Source organism: Ictidomys tridecemlineatus, chromosome 1 (assembly GCF_052094955.1).
Source record: "Ictidomys tridecemlineatus isolate mIctTri1 chromosome 1, mIctTri1.hap1, whole genome shotgun sequence".
NCBI classification, from domain to species: domain Eukaryota; kingdom Metazoa; phylum Chordata; class Mammalia; order Rodentia; family Sciuridae; genus Ictidomys; species Ictidomys tridecemlineatus.
Genome location: NC_135477.1, coordinates 114,941,421 through 114,957,173, shown reverse-complemented (window position 1 = coordinate 114,957,173; position 15,753 = coordinate 114,941,421). Strand labels below are relative to the sequence as shown.

At 32.2% G+C, this 15,753-nt stretch overlaps 1 protein-coding gene across 12 annotated transcripts in view; it reads right to left on the bottom strand.

The window, feature by feature from the left end:
* Fer (FER tyrosine kinase) overlaps positions 1 to 15,753 on the bottom strand; it is a 396,280-nt gene that overhangs the window by 289,698 nt on the left and 90,829 nt on the right. For 11 of the 12 annotated variants that reach the window (XR_013437379.1, XR_005728664.2, XM_040273797.2 and 8 more), the window contains 2 exons: positions 13,678 to 13,800; positions 2,566 to 2,755 (listed from right to left, as the gene is read on the bottom strand). Coding sequence is in view for 10 of the 12 variants with exons in the window: in XM_040273797.2 (XP_040129731.1) it covers positions 2,566 to 2,755; positions 13,678 to 13,800 (313 nt within the window). In the remaining 2 variants the exon portion in view is untranslated. Of the gene's footprint in view, positions 1 to 2,565; positions 2,756 to 13,677; positions 13,801 to 15,753 lie in introns of those variants that run through there. The other variant, XM_078045469.1, reaches the window with a different exon arrangement.

The following is a 15,753-nucleotide window of genomic DNA, read 5'->3' as shown; positions in this document are numbered from 1 at the left end:
GATTTTTTACAAATTGATAGATGGGTTTTATCTCATTGAATTATGAAGCCAAAAGAAGCAACAATACATCTAAGAACCTGATTACACAATGCTTACTCTGGTTATATATCTGCATTGCTTAGAATCCATAAGAATACTCATCCATGGCCAATGGTACAATTCTTGAAAATATTCTGCCACAAAAACATTCACCACTGAAGAGTCAATGTTTTCGGTGTAATTGCCATTAACAAGGATTATAGGGATTAGTTATCTGTCTCTTCAGCTCTTAAATAAAATTTAGGCCCAGTTTTCACAACTTTCCATAATATTATAGTTTAATGTTAAGGTTTTTCAATTCTTACAATAGTCAACTAAATTCTCTTATTTAAATTTTACACCATTTATGAGATAGAATTTTTTAAAAAGGAAAAGCCCATAAAACTTATGTTAAATCCAGGCTCTTTTTGTAAGGTTGCTCATAAAACAGTGCTTAAAAAACCATGGGGGGAAAAATCATTTATGCTTTACTATTTTTATTGTTTTCAAGTAAACTGAAAAGATGCATTCTAAATACTATTCAAAAATATTAAAGTATACAAAAATTCCATTGATATTAGTGGGAGTATCAATTTTTAAGAACCATACATTGCAAGTATTTCTACTTTCTTCATAAAATATATTATAAAATCTCATTAATTGGCATTAATTTGGGGGATCCCCTGTCTATTACTTTTAACTACATATATTATAGTATAAATCTATTACTTTTAACTACATATATTATAGTATTCCTCTATAGAATTAACTAATTGTAAAAACTTATTGACTTTAATTTTTCAACTAAACACTTACTAAAGACACTGTTTAAATGACTAGATAAGACATATTTATAATTATTCTTTCAATTATTTAAAATAAATTGGATGAAATAAAATATCTAGCATTGCTTTGCAAAAATAAACAGGTATTATCACCACTTAATAAATGAGTATGAGAGAAGAGCTTGAAGGTGCCAAAAGGTGGTTTGTTCTCTTAAACTTTATTATACATTCCCTTTGAAACATTGTTTATTCAATTCATTTGGTGAATAAAGATTTTCCTCAAAGATTATGAAATATTAAACTCCAAATGATTATAAAATCTTAAGAAAATGAGAACTAACTAATATATTTTATATTTGAAAGTCATGTTTATATACATAGTTATCAATAAGAATAGCTATCATCTAACAACTCAAATAACTATCTTTTATTCTATCATGATAATGTCAATATGAGTTATCTACACTTAAATTAACCAGTATTAACCAATCCACCACTAAGTCAAGCCATTAACCAAATAACTAACAAATTCCACATCCACATGGTGATAGGAAAATATTAAAAAATACACTCAAAAGCAAAAAAAGACTTAAAGTTCTCAAATGCCAAGTAAAAGAAAAAAAATGAAAAACTTCTCTGAAAGAATGTATAGACCAGATTGTTAAGGAGAATCATAAAGCAATAAGGAGAATCTAACAGTACTGTAGAGCAAGGAACTAAAATTCATGAAGTGATCTATAGATTAGTACGGCTCAGTTAATAACAAAAATAGCAGTAACCACAATATTTCAAATATTTTATATTTATTTCCACATTTAACAGTTTCTAATTCAGCCTTTTGAAGACATTTGAATCCATTTACTAATCAAACTATACTTTTTAGAATCACATAAGCCAAAAGTTACTAAAATATCAACTATAAATTCATTTACTATAATAGTTCTATCTATGGAATACATCCAGCTAACCCACAGAAAAAACAAGGATATAGCTCAGGTTTTTTCAACCACAGCACTATTGACACTTTGGGTTGGATAACTTTTCATTGGAGATGTGATAAACAGGCTGTTCTATGAATGGAAGCTATTTAACAGCCTTTAGACACCAATAGCATCAACTAGTTGTTACGTTGAAAAATGTCTGAAGATGCTGCCAAATCTCCCCTATTCGGCAAAACTTCCCCTTAGTGAGAACCATCAACAGAAAGAAGAGGGAAAGAGAAGGGGAGATAAGGACAGAGAGAGGGAAATGAAAGAATTTTATTCCAGGCATTTTTAAACAATTAATAAAATAAACTTCAAGTTGGTGAATTACTAGCTAAAACTTCTTTTTAAAACTAAATCAATATTTTGATTTATGAAAACAATAAACATACCACCAATCTGAGGTAAATAAAACTCTACTACTCTTAAGAAGAAAAAACTAATAATAAACAGTTTTCTCCTTATTTCTTACTTCTATCTTAAGAAATACACCCTGCCTTCCTGCTGTCTCCCAGGAACAAAAACAATTATAGTTCTTTCTTTGCAGTTTTGAAGGCAAGAGATGAACGTTTTCCTCTGACTCTACAGCTGGTTTTGAAAGTGCTCTCCAGGTGACCTGAGATGACTGACAACTCTATTTTGCATTTAAAAACAAGTCTAATAGGACCATATTAACAAAAGCAATAATTTGTTATAGCAAGTTAGAACTAAATTTTGTATTCACTTGTTGCCTAGACACTGCTCTTTCAAGTCACTCACTGGATTACTCTTTGGCTTACCATAGATGTAACTGATCTTGCATCTTCTTCATAATTTACTATTGGAGGTGGCTCTTTTCCATCATTTTCTTGTACTTTTTGCTCTAGTAATTCTTTCTGTGCTGCAAACTTTGCCTCAGTACATTTCAGCTGTTGGACCGATTGTTTCAGCTCTTCAAGTGTCTGTTTTTGGCTTAGCAGAAGCACAATACTAAAAAACAATAAATTAAATATAAATTACTACAATTTTTTTAAGAAGTGAAGACATTAACAGAAAGTATATATTTAGATTATATTTTTATTTCCTTTCATTTTCCTTTTTATAGGAAAATGAAAGGAAATAAAAATATAATTTTCATAAGAAAATGAAATTAAACATTATTAGTTGTCACAATAGTTAGGAAAAGTTATCATCAACAAAATGGAAGAAAGTATTTGGAAATAAAACCCAAATTCAAAATGCTTTCAAATATATTGTGATCTATGACATTCATTTTACTTTACACCTAGACCATCTTCTTCACAGAGTAAAAATACTTAGGTTCAGAAGTTTAGGGCCTAAAATGAATGAAAATGACAGAAGAATTTTAAATTTATTTCAAATTTCAATGGTAATATAGTAAGGGTAAGATCTGTGCCTCGGGTAAAAGAAATGAATTAATGTGACACTCAGCAGTGTGTATGTTATCAGGCAAGTAATAGGGAAAGGGATTATGGCAAGGAATGGGGTTCAGTGTGATTATGGAAAGAATTATAAACTAAGTCCACAAACCTATCCAATATTAACATAAAGACAGATCACCCCACCGTCTTTTAGAGAACTTGCCCCTAAAAAGGCTGCATTCAATGGGAGTTTCAAACTCATTTATACACATATAAGCCATAGGAAAACAGGTAGGGATGGTGGAAAGGCCTCTGGAAACACCTCATTTGTAGAGTATATATTAATATCATGAAAGAACTATGCCACACACACTGCCAAAAGTTATTAATACATAAGAGACAATAGATTTTAAATTAGAAAAAGCTTCATAATTTGGCCATAAAATCAGAAAATGATAAACTCTGAAGCTTGAAACTTTCAAGAATCAAAATGTAAACAGAACAAGTGTTTTTAACCACAATGAACCCACAGAGAGATAGATATAAGTCATCTGCTGATTGATGTTCTGGGTGTAAGCTCATGACTACTATAAAGAATGCAAGTCTTTATATTGCATTGAGTTTCAGGGGAAGATATACCAACAGAAACGTGGAGAACAGGGCTTGGGAAAATTGAACTAATGAGTGAGAATATTTGTAGGAGACCTAGAAATGTCCAGAAGACAGATTACTCTAAACGGTAGAATTCAATAAATGATAATTATCATTTACATCACCATCATTCTAAGTCCATGGCCTATTTTCTAAATCTGCACAGATTTCTTGGTAAATTCATGCTGGTTTGCTTATTAGTCAGTAATTGCTTTTTTACAATAAATTGGTATTTTGATGTCTTAGGGAATCCTTCCAGAGAAACATGACTTGTTAATATAATCACTTTAGTGAACAGAATGTTTTAAGGACCCAGGTCCTAGAAAAAATTACATCTACTCTATACTAAGAGCTTCTTAAGGGTTTCTTCTTTGCATCTTCCTAGCCAAAAAAGAAAGAAAGAGAGAGAGAAAGAGAGAGAGGGGGGAGAAAAGAAAAGTAAAGAAAAGAAAATGATAATAAGTAACTAAGTAACAATTTAAATTATTTTTTAAATGTGGACAAAACAAACAGAGGGGTATACTTGAAAATAACAATATCGTACTGTTAGCAATACTTCATAAAGACGAATGGGAAAATGTAAAAAATAAATTAAAAGAATGAAAATAAGCTTTGCAAAAGTGAAATATGAAATGACAAGGCATAATAATTACCAAAAAAGTAAATGAGTACCCAAATATAATTTTTAAAAACATCTATTTATGGGAATAAACAGCATAAATTTGACTCTATCTTAAACCTGTGATAAATTGAAAAACAGTCCCCTAAAGATGACCAGATGCTCATTTCCAAAACCAATAGAATAAGTTATCTCACACAGCAAAAAAAAAAAAAAAAAAAAGTCTAGATATGATTAAGTTAAAATTTTTAATATGGGTATATTATCCTGGATTATCCCAAATGACCCCAAGTAACTTAACTATCCTCATAAGAGGAAGACAAGAGACAATTTCAGAAAGGGCAGTTGACAACTGAAATGATAGGGGAAAAAACAACGTGCTGAGAGGCCAAACCAAGGGAAGGAAGATAGCCTTTAGAAGCTGTAAAAAGTAAAGAAGACTCCACAAGAAATCATTCCTATAAATACATTGCTTTTAGTGCATAAAGCTCATTCAGACCTAAAGAAATATAATTGAATAAATTTTTGTGTGTGTGTTTGTATACGTACAGGTATGTATATGCTTTTAAATTATCTTAAAAAGATAATATGGATATTATCACATATGTATAATACTTTTAAGTTATCTTAAAATGGGTAATGAGAATTAATATTGTCAAATGGCCAAACTATCAAAAAGCACTATACAGATTTAATGCAATTCTTATTAAGGTTCCAATGACATTCTTTATAGAAATAGAAGAGGCAGTCATGAAATTTGTTTGGAAAAATAAGAGGCCCAGAGTAGCCAAACCAATCCTCAGCAAGAAAATTGAAGCAGGAGGGATCACAATACCAAACCTTAAATTATACTACAGAGCCACAGTAAAAAACAAAAAACAAAAACAAAAACAAAAAAACACAGCAAGATATTGTCACCAAAACACATATGTAGACCAACAGTCAGACACAAACACACACAAATACAGTTATCTCATACTAGACTACTAGACAAAGGTGCCAAAAACATACATTGGAAAAAGATATCCTCTTCAACAAATGGTGCTGGAAAAACTAGAAATCAGTGTGTAGCAAAATGAAACTAAAATCCTATCTCTCATTATGCACAAAAATCAACTCAATATGGATCAAGAACTTAGGCACTAGAACAAAGACCCTGCACCTAATAGAAGAAAAGGTAGGCCCAAATCTCTACCATGTTGACTTAGGAACTAACTTCCTTAACAAGACTCCTAAAGTACAAGAAGAAAAATCAAGAATCAATAAATTAGACTGAATGAAACTAAAAAGTTTCTTCTCTGCAAAGGAAAACAATCAGTAATATGAAGAGAGAGCTTACAGAAATGGGAGAAAATATTTACCATATGCACCTCAAATAGAGCATTAATCTCCAGGATATATAAAGAACTCAAAAAATTTAACACACACACACACACACACACACACACAAACAAAATAACCTAATCAATAAATAGGTTAAGAAACTAAACAGATACTTCATGAAGAGGAAATACAATCAATCAACAATATATGAAAAAAAATATTCAATATCTCTAGCAATTAAAGAAATGCAAATTGAAACTATACTGAGATTCCACATCACTCCTAGTCAAAATGGCAATTATCAGGAATACAAATAACAAATTGGTGAGGATGTAAGGAAAAAGATATACATTTTTGGTGAGAATACAAATTAGTGCAATCACTCTGGAAAGCGTTGTGGAGATTCCTCAGAAAACTTTGAATGGAACCACCACTTAACCCAGTTATCCCACTCCATGGTATATATACAAAGGACTTAAAATCAGCATAATACAGTGTTGCAGCTACATCAATGTTCATAGCAGCTTAATTCACAATAGCTAAGCTATGGATCCAAACCATGTGGCCTTCAACATATTAATGGATAAAGAAAATGTGATACATATACACGAAGGAATATTACTTAGCCCTCCCCCCAAAAAAAAAAAGAATGAAATCATGGCATTTACCAGTAAATGAATGGAACTGGAGACTATTATGCTAAGTGAAATAAGCCAACCTTCAAAAACCAAAGGCCAAAAGTTCTCTCTCATATGTAGATGCTGACTCACAATAGGCAATAGGGAGGGAGGAGTGGAGGTTCACCAAACTGGACAGGGGGCATGTGGGGAAGGGAGAGGGGATGGGAATGGGAAAGTCAGTAGAATGAGTTGAACGTAACTTTACTATGTTAATATATGAATACACAACCAGTGTAACTCCACATCATGTACAACCATAAAAATGAGAAATTATAATCCATGTATGTATGATATGCCAAAATACATTCTACTGTCATGTACAACTAAAAAGAACAAATCATATATATATATATATATATATATATATATATATAATGGGTCATGGACTTAAATATAAAATCTAAAACTATTAAATTTTTAGCAAAATGTAAAAAAATTCAAGGTCTAAGATTAGGCAAAGAACTTGTAGACTTGATACCAAAAGAATAAATCACAAAAGGTGAAATAAATTGGACTATATTAAAATTTAATTTTCTTCTTTTTTTTAAAGAGAGAGAGAGAGGATTTTTTTAATATTTATTTTTCAGTTTTCGGTGGACACAACATCTTTTATTTTATTTTTATGGGGTGCTGAGGATCGAACCTAGCGCCCCACGCATGCCAGGCGAACACGCTACCGCTTGAGCCACATCCCCAGCCCAAAATTTAATTTTCTTCTAAAAGATTCTGTCAAGAAAATGAAAATGAAGCTACAGACTGGGAGAAAAACTATTTGTAAAATCACATATCTGATGAAGGACGAGTGTCTAGACTATGTCAAAAGCTTCACAGTAATAAAACAATCCAATTAGAAAATAGGAAAAAGAGTTAATAGATATTTCAATAAAAAACATATGAGAAACAAGCACATTGAAAAGTTGTTCTCCAATGTAAGCCATTAGGGCAATATATATTAAAATAATAATAAGATATTACTACATACCTACTAGAAGGTCTCAAATAAAAATAACAATAGCAAATTCTGGTAAAGACAAAGATAAATGATCACTCACACATAGCTGATTAGAATGTATAATGATATAGCCAACTTTCAAAACACTAAACATGTAAGTCCCCTGCAATTACTAATAGCACATCTGGGCAGTTTTCCCAGAGAAATTGTAACTTATGCTCACATAAAAACGTATGCTCACATGAATATTTAGAGAACCTTTACTGGTAATAGCTAAAGAACTAGAAAAAACTAAATATCCTCCAAAGAGTGAATAATTAGATAAACAAATATGTCCATACTGCTACAAATTGTGTTGTAATCCTCAAAAAGATATGTTCATGTCTTAAACCCTGAAACCTCAAGACTGTGATCTTATTTGGAAATAGGAATGTTGCAGATACAATTAATTAAGGTCATTCTGAATTAGAATAGGGCCTAAATCCATATGATGGCCATCCTTTAAGGAAGAGAGAAGTCTGGATAAAGAGAAGAGACAGTCTGAACACTGTAGGAAGATGAAGGCAGAGTTTGAAATTATGTTTCTATAACCCATAAAGTATAATATGGAATGTCGGGCAGTGCCGGCTAGGAGAAAAGCATGAAACACATTCTTCCTCAGAGCTCTCAGAAAGAACCAATGCTGTTAACACCTTATTTCAGTGTTTTGGCCTCATAACTATGTGAGAATAAATATATGTTGTTTGAAGCCATCCAAACTGTGACTATTTATTGCAGTAGCCCAAGAAAATGAATACACATACCACGGAATACTACTCAAAAGTGCCTGGATGAATCTCCAGGGAACTATGCTGAGTCTAAAAAGCCAATCCCAAAAGGTGACATATACAGTATGACTCCACTTATATAATATTACTGAAATGGCAACACTGTGGAAATGGGAACTAGATTAGTGGTTTCCAAGGTTAAGAAGAGACAGAAGGGCATCTAGGTTGGTTCCACAACTTAGGTATTATGAATTGTGCTGCTGTAAACATTGATGTTGCTGCATCACTGTAGTATGCTGTTTTGAGTCCTTTGGGTACAAACCAAGGAGTTGGATAGTGGGGTCAAATGGTGGTTCCATTCCCAGTTTTCCAAGGAATCTCCATACTTCTTTCCAGAGTGGTTGCACCAATTTGCAGTCCCACCAGCAGTGTATGAGTGTGACTTTTTCTCCACATCCTCATCAACACTTGTTGTTGTTTATATTCCTAATAACTGCCATTCTGACTGGAGTGAGATGAAATCTTAGAGTAGTTTTGATTTACATTTCTCTAATTGCTAGAGATGTTGAGCATTTTTTCATATATTTGTTGATGGATTGTATATCTTCCTCTGAGAAGTGTCTGTTCAGTTTCTTAGCCCATTTATTGATTGGGTTATTTGTGGTTTATTTGGTGTTAAGGTTTTTTAGTTCTTTATATGTCCTAAAGATTAATGCTGTATCTGATGTGCATGTGGTATTACTCAGTATTAGAAGAGAATAAGATCATGGCATTTGCAGGTAAATGGATGGCACTGGAGTATATCATGCTAAGTGAAGTAAGCCAATCCTCAAAAAAACCAAAGGCTGAATGTTTTCCCTGATATGAGGATGCTGATTCATAATGGGGGTTATGGGGGGGAGCATGGGAGGAATGGAGGAACTTTAGACAGGGCAAAGGGAAGGGAGGGGAATAGAGGGGAAGTAAGGGGCATGGGGGTAGGGAAAATGGTAGAATGAGGTGGACATCATTACCCTAAGTACATGTATGAAGACATGAATGGTGTGACTATATTTTGTGTACAACCAGAGACATGAAAAATTGTGCTCAATACGTGTACTATGAATTTAAATGCATTCTGCTGTCATGTATAACAAATTAGAATAAATAAATAAATTTTTTTTAAACATGAAGGAATTTTGTTGTGGCAGAAATGTTTTGTATCTTGTGGTCAATGTCAAAACCTGGGTTTTAATATTATTTTAAAGTTTTTCAAGATATTACCATGGAAGAAACTGACTATAAGGTACAAAGAATCTCTCTATATTGTTTCTTATTATTACATGTTAATGTATAATTATCTAAAAATATCTGTTTTGAGGATAAGACTTGTTATACTCCTTCAGGAGTTGTAAATATTAGATGATGCTGTGAAATATTTATATTAAAATCAAATTTAAAGAATTTGATTTTAGTCACTTATTATAATTTGATAGGGCAAATTATTCTATAAGTAAACTAATTTAGAAATGACTTAAGAATGTGAATATCTAATATGGAATATTTTTAGTATTCATAAAGAAATATAATACGTTTGCATTATTTTCAAGTAATATAGTATAGGTTGCTAACAAAGCTATAAGTAACAATAAGTCTAAACCAATTTAAAACCAGATAAAAACTTATTTTGATTATATATGTATTTAAATATACATGTACAGATATATACAGATGGTCACAAAAACAGGAAGTACCCAAGAAACCTTAAGAAATAAAATCCAAACACATCACCCTAGGATCCTTTTAAGATTGTTTTTTAGTGAAATATTTTAACAAATAATGCAAAGGCAAACATCAATCATTCCAATGTATAAATGAATGGGATTTAGCAGTGACCATTTAGTTATATAATATACTTAATATTGTCAAGATTTTATCCTGAAGCAAACAATAAAAATTCCATGGAAACACAGGCTAACAGAAATCGGGTTTCATACCCTGAAAAGCTTGGCATACGTGACACTCCCCTCTAACATATTTCTAAGTATGCTATTAAAATCATAAGATCAACAAAAACTATGATCAAAAAGATAGAAGCTTTGGAATCAGAAACTAATGCATTTTCTAAAACTTATATATGTGGTCATAGGTAAGTAATATAAATTCTCAAAGTCCTACAGGTAAAATATAGGCCATTATGAAGAAGGAATAGAAAAATAACATTCAGTGAGATTTTATCATTTCCAACATAGTATGTGATACAAAGTAAAAATTCAAGAAATGCTACTTTCCATATTCCCATCACCTATCAAGTTCATTCTCCTTTACTCTTATTCTCATCTTCTAATATATACAAATAAATGAAGGAAAAAGACTGCACCATAGTGTAAATGAAAATATACAAATAACTGAATTAAGAAAACACATTTTTAAAAAGTCCCAAACTTCCAGATTAAGAAAAACTGTAAAGATTACCTTCTCTAGCAAATATATACTCAGACATCCTAGAAAAAAAGGGATCAGCATACCCAATTGTCTTTCTTTTTTTTGTTGTTGTTGGTTGTTTGTTTTGGTACTGGGGACTGAACCCAGGTTCACTTTACCACTGGGCCACTTCCTCAGCTCATTTTTATTTTTTATTTTGAAATAGGTCTCACTAAGTTGCTTAGGCCCTCACTAAGTTGCAGAGGTTGGCTTTGAACTTGTGAGTCTCCTGCCTCATCCTCTAAATCACAGCGATTACAGGTGTGCACCACTGTGCCCAGCCCTGATGTCTTTCTTTACATTCACTAAACTTTAAAATAGGAGACATTTATATTGTATGCATTTGTAAAACTATAAAAGAAAAAACAATTTGGTTATTTGTAAACATGTAAAGATATACATTCACCAATAGAGAAAAGCAAAAGTTGAATTTTATAAGTGTGATGATTAAGTTTTATTTTCATAATTCAAAAAGAATCTTCTGTTGATTCAATGCTGAAAGTTTCTAGATTAAATGAATGCCCAATGTAACTCAAATCTTTCTGTTCTCTTTTTTGTTTTTATTGGTACCTAATAATTTCTACAGAATGATGGGTCTCATTGTGCCATACTTGTATATGCACATACATAATTTGATTAGTTTCATTCTCCTTTGCTTTTTTTTTTAGTTGCACAATACCTTTACTTTATTTATTTATTTTTATGTGGTGCTGAGAATCAAACCCAGCACCTTGAACATGCTAGGCAAGAGCTCTATCCCTGAGCCACAACCCCAGCCCCATTCTCCTTTGCTTTTAAAAGGCATACTCATTCCAAAATAATATTGCAATAGATAGAATGATTATATGCTTCCAAAATTCATATGCTAAAATCCAACCCCTACATGATGGTTTTAGAAGGTGAGGCCTTTGGAAGGTAATTAGGCTATGAGGTTGGACTCCTCATGAATAGAATTAGTGTCCTTTTAAAAGGGACCCAAGATAACTATCTCATTCTCAATTGGCCACATAAGGATACAAGAAGACAGCCATCTGTAACCTGGAAAAGGGTCCATAGGAGAACCCAACCAGTAAGGCACCCTGATCTTAGTCTTCCAGCCTTTCGAACTATGAAAAATAAAGAATATTATTTACAAGTCACCTTGTCTATGGTACTTTATTATAGAATCCCAAACTGACTATGACAGAAATTTAATACCAAATTGTATAAGAAATACAGTATAAATAAGAGAAGCAGGACTCAATATTCTATGTTATAACAGAAAAGATGCTAGTGTCTTTCACTGAAATAGAGTATAGTAAGAGTAAACTAGATAAGGTTTGGTTCAGCTATATTGAGATTTTTAAATTTAGACTTATACATGGGCAATGTAGGATAACTTCTAAGACATCCCAAATGGGCTAACAAGTAGCCAAAAAATCTGAGAGTAAAAAAACTTGGGCCATCTTCAGAAGATTACCTAGAGTAAGAGGTCAGGGAGAAGAGTGACAAAGCAAATGGTCATGATTTTAGTTACTCCATAATGGATTGAGTGAGTGGAGAAGATTGAGCTGGCAAAGAAATAACCAGCAAAATAAGAATAATCTGGCATCTGGGGTTCCAAATGTAAAGGGAAAGGAAAGAACATGAAGTAGCAAAGTCAATACTGTTGAAAGATCAGGAAACACAGTTGTCAAAGAAGAGGTCTCTGGTAATCTTAACACACCTATTTCTAGAGCAATAGGGTAAAATTATATGTAAGTTGAAAACTAAGTGGGAATTGACATGGTAAGTGCAACACTCTTAGAACAACTTTAAACCAAAAGAACAGAAGGCAAAGATAATAACTGGGGAAATATGGAGACTAAAAATGAGTCTTGGGAGCTGGGGGCATAATTCAGTGGAAGAGCACATCCTAGTATGCACAAGGCCTTAGGGTTCAATCCCACGCACTGAAGGAAAAAAATAGTGAGGGGGTTGGAGAGTAGGGAGGTAAAAATTGTTTTTTGGAACTAAGACTTGAGTACATATAAAAAATGAGCACAACTTGGGAGATGGAGGTAAAAATAATATATAAAATAGTGTAAAATTTATGGGAAAGTAAAAGATCATATGATAATTTCTAAAATATCACAAGAAATAAACTCAGAACAAGAAAACTCAGTTGAAACAAGGAAAAAGAATGAATGCTAATGTGAATAGGTTTGGATGTCTAGCTCCCCCATAATAAGGGAGTTATCACCTAATGTTTCTAATTTTTTCTACAGTATATAAGTCCATCTGCTTACAATAATGAGCAGAACAAGAGGATCACATTTGTAAATTTGTGCAGAAATAAGAGCAAGTGTGTAGACCGGAAAAACCCAACACATCACAAATTCCTTGAGAGTCAAACAAGTTGTGAGAGTATGATAGCAAGTCAGGATTAGAGAAATCATACCAGCAACCATTGTTGTTGATGCACACCATTACCATTCAGATCAGTAATTTAAGGTTATAGATCAAAATTTAAATTTTGGAGGAACAGAAAAGACACTATAATTAGTGAAAGGAAGAATATACCAAGATATGTAAACTCAGAAACCCAGGAAGATATTTACAATCCAGAAATCAGCCAGACAAACAACAGTAAAACAAAAACAACACAACAAACCTCAGGGAGATTTGCATAGGTGAAGCAGATTACTATTTTCTAATCGGTTTGTCTGCTTCCTTTTAACACAGTACAAACCAGTTTCTGGCTAATATTGGTCTGACACTTTTAAAGGGATTCATAGTGTATTTGGTAAAAATGAATGTGGGAAAGTAAAGAGAGCTTTATGTAGAGGGTTCTTTCAGAACATAGTTCAAACTGTTAAAATATCGAAACATGATCAATCTATTTTCAAAAACATGGCATCACTTTCTAGGGCATACCACATCTACAAAAATGCAGAAGCATTTTTCAAGAGTCCTAGAAATTAACTCAATTATACAAAGATTTATACTTAAATTGAAGTTTCCATTTCTGGAAATGTTTTGGTTGTAACACGGAACGATTTGTATAAAATTTCATCAATTAAGCTTTCTTGCTTCAGTTGTTTTTCTTTTACTCACTCAGACTTCTTTTCACAGGTCTTAGAAGACTCTTCAATTCTCTTCTCTAGCTCCAGGACAGCCTCCTCCTTGTTTAGAAGCATCTGCTGTGTCTGCATAAGTTCTTCAGCTAAAGTTTTCAACCTAGAATGGCAATTTCAACATTATCAATCAACACATTAATTATGTAGACTTTACACTTACCAAGAAAGCACTCACAATATAACACTGTAATGTCTAGAATAAGAGCCACATGTAATTTAATTTGAATTAAAATGTCCATTCCTTGATTGCATTAGCCATGTTTCAAGTGCTAAATGGAAATGTGACTAGTAGTTTACCTCACTCAGTGAGAACACTGCATACCAATAGAGAACATTTCAATATTTCCAAGAAGTATTCATGGGCAGTGTTGGTGTAAAAAGTCTAATTTCATCAAGTTAGACAAATTAAACTACAAAAAAGAAAAATGGAAACAAAGTGAAAAAGAATAAAGATGAGGACTAAGTAAATAAAAAAACAGCTGAATAAAATTCTATATATATTCAACCAGAGAGCAATCCTGAGCTAAGACTATAAGTCAGAAAAACCAGAGAGAGACTTGGTAAAACAAGTATCTGTTTCAGACATGAGGGAATATTGAATATTTGATATCCTGTTGGATACACATCGATTCCCATAGTTGGATCAGTTAAGTTGGTGTCATCCTAAACAATAGAAGCCAATGTTTTCTATAAAGGTCTGGAGAGTAAGTATGTATTTGGGTTTTGTCACCAAAAAGTAAAATCAAGGATATTATGTAGGTAGTCATATAAAAAAGATAGAAAATAAATATTCACAAATATTTTATTGGTAAATTTAAAATAGAATAATAATTGAAAACAATTTATTGTAATATTAGCCAATGAGTCATTTATAGGTGATAATACTTCTCTTCTTTGGGGCTTAAAGTTAGTGCTTATCAAAATCAACTGTAAATGCTCATCTGTTAATGCAGATATACAATGAGATTTTACATACTTCACTCTGGAAATGTCTCTTCACAGAGATTGGTAACAGCATATATCAATATTGATCCATGAGCATATGACTTTAATTAAGTTCAGCCAGAACATAGCAGGCATAATATCATTGCATAATAAACACAATTACATGGCTTTGCCTTGTAATTCAGTAACAAAACAATCTACACTCTACTTTGCCTTAAAAGTAAGGCATTCAAAATCCATTTTCTTCTTGTTTTGACACAATAGGCATGAACTGATAATAAAAAGTAAATAAAATGCTGCAGTATGCCAATACGTGTCACACTCAAAATGGTTCTGAATTATAACTGTGTCACTCTAATTTGTATTGTGCCAAGCTGTGGTGTGAAGTCATGAGACTGCCAAATATGGTTGCTATCACAACACAACTGCTTGACCCTGCTGTTGCAACAGGAAATCACCCACAGACAACAGGTAAATGAATAAACATGGCTATGTACCAATAAAACTTTATTTATATACTCTGATATTCAAATTTCATGTAATTTTCAGGTGACACAAAATATAATTTCTCTTTGATTTCCATTTTCACCATTTAAAAATATTTTCAACCATTTAAAAATAAACAGAATTCTTAGCTCATGGGCTGCATAAGAATAGGCAGCAAGATGAATTGGTTCATAGGCTACATACAGATTATTAACTCATGCCCTGCAAGATCTGGGAGAATCACTTTTCCACATAGAAAATTTATATTCTTCATTTAAGAGATCCTACGTTATATTCCATAATAAATGCTAAACCTGTTATGATTTTAAATTTGTAAAAATGTAGTGAGAAGCATGAGGTCTGAAGTTGGGCTTTGTTTTGCTTTGTTTGTTAATTTTTTTAAGTTGTAGATGGACACAATACCTTTATTTTATTTATTTTTTATGTGCTGCTTAGAATCGATCCCCAGTGCTTCACACATGCTAAGTGAGCACTCTACCACTGAGCCACAACCCTAGCCCAGGCTTTACTTTAGAATATAAGATTATATATACATTTTACACAATTTTGTGGAATTATATATCCTATTGATAGGAATTAATATAATAATAATACTTCACTT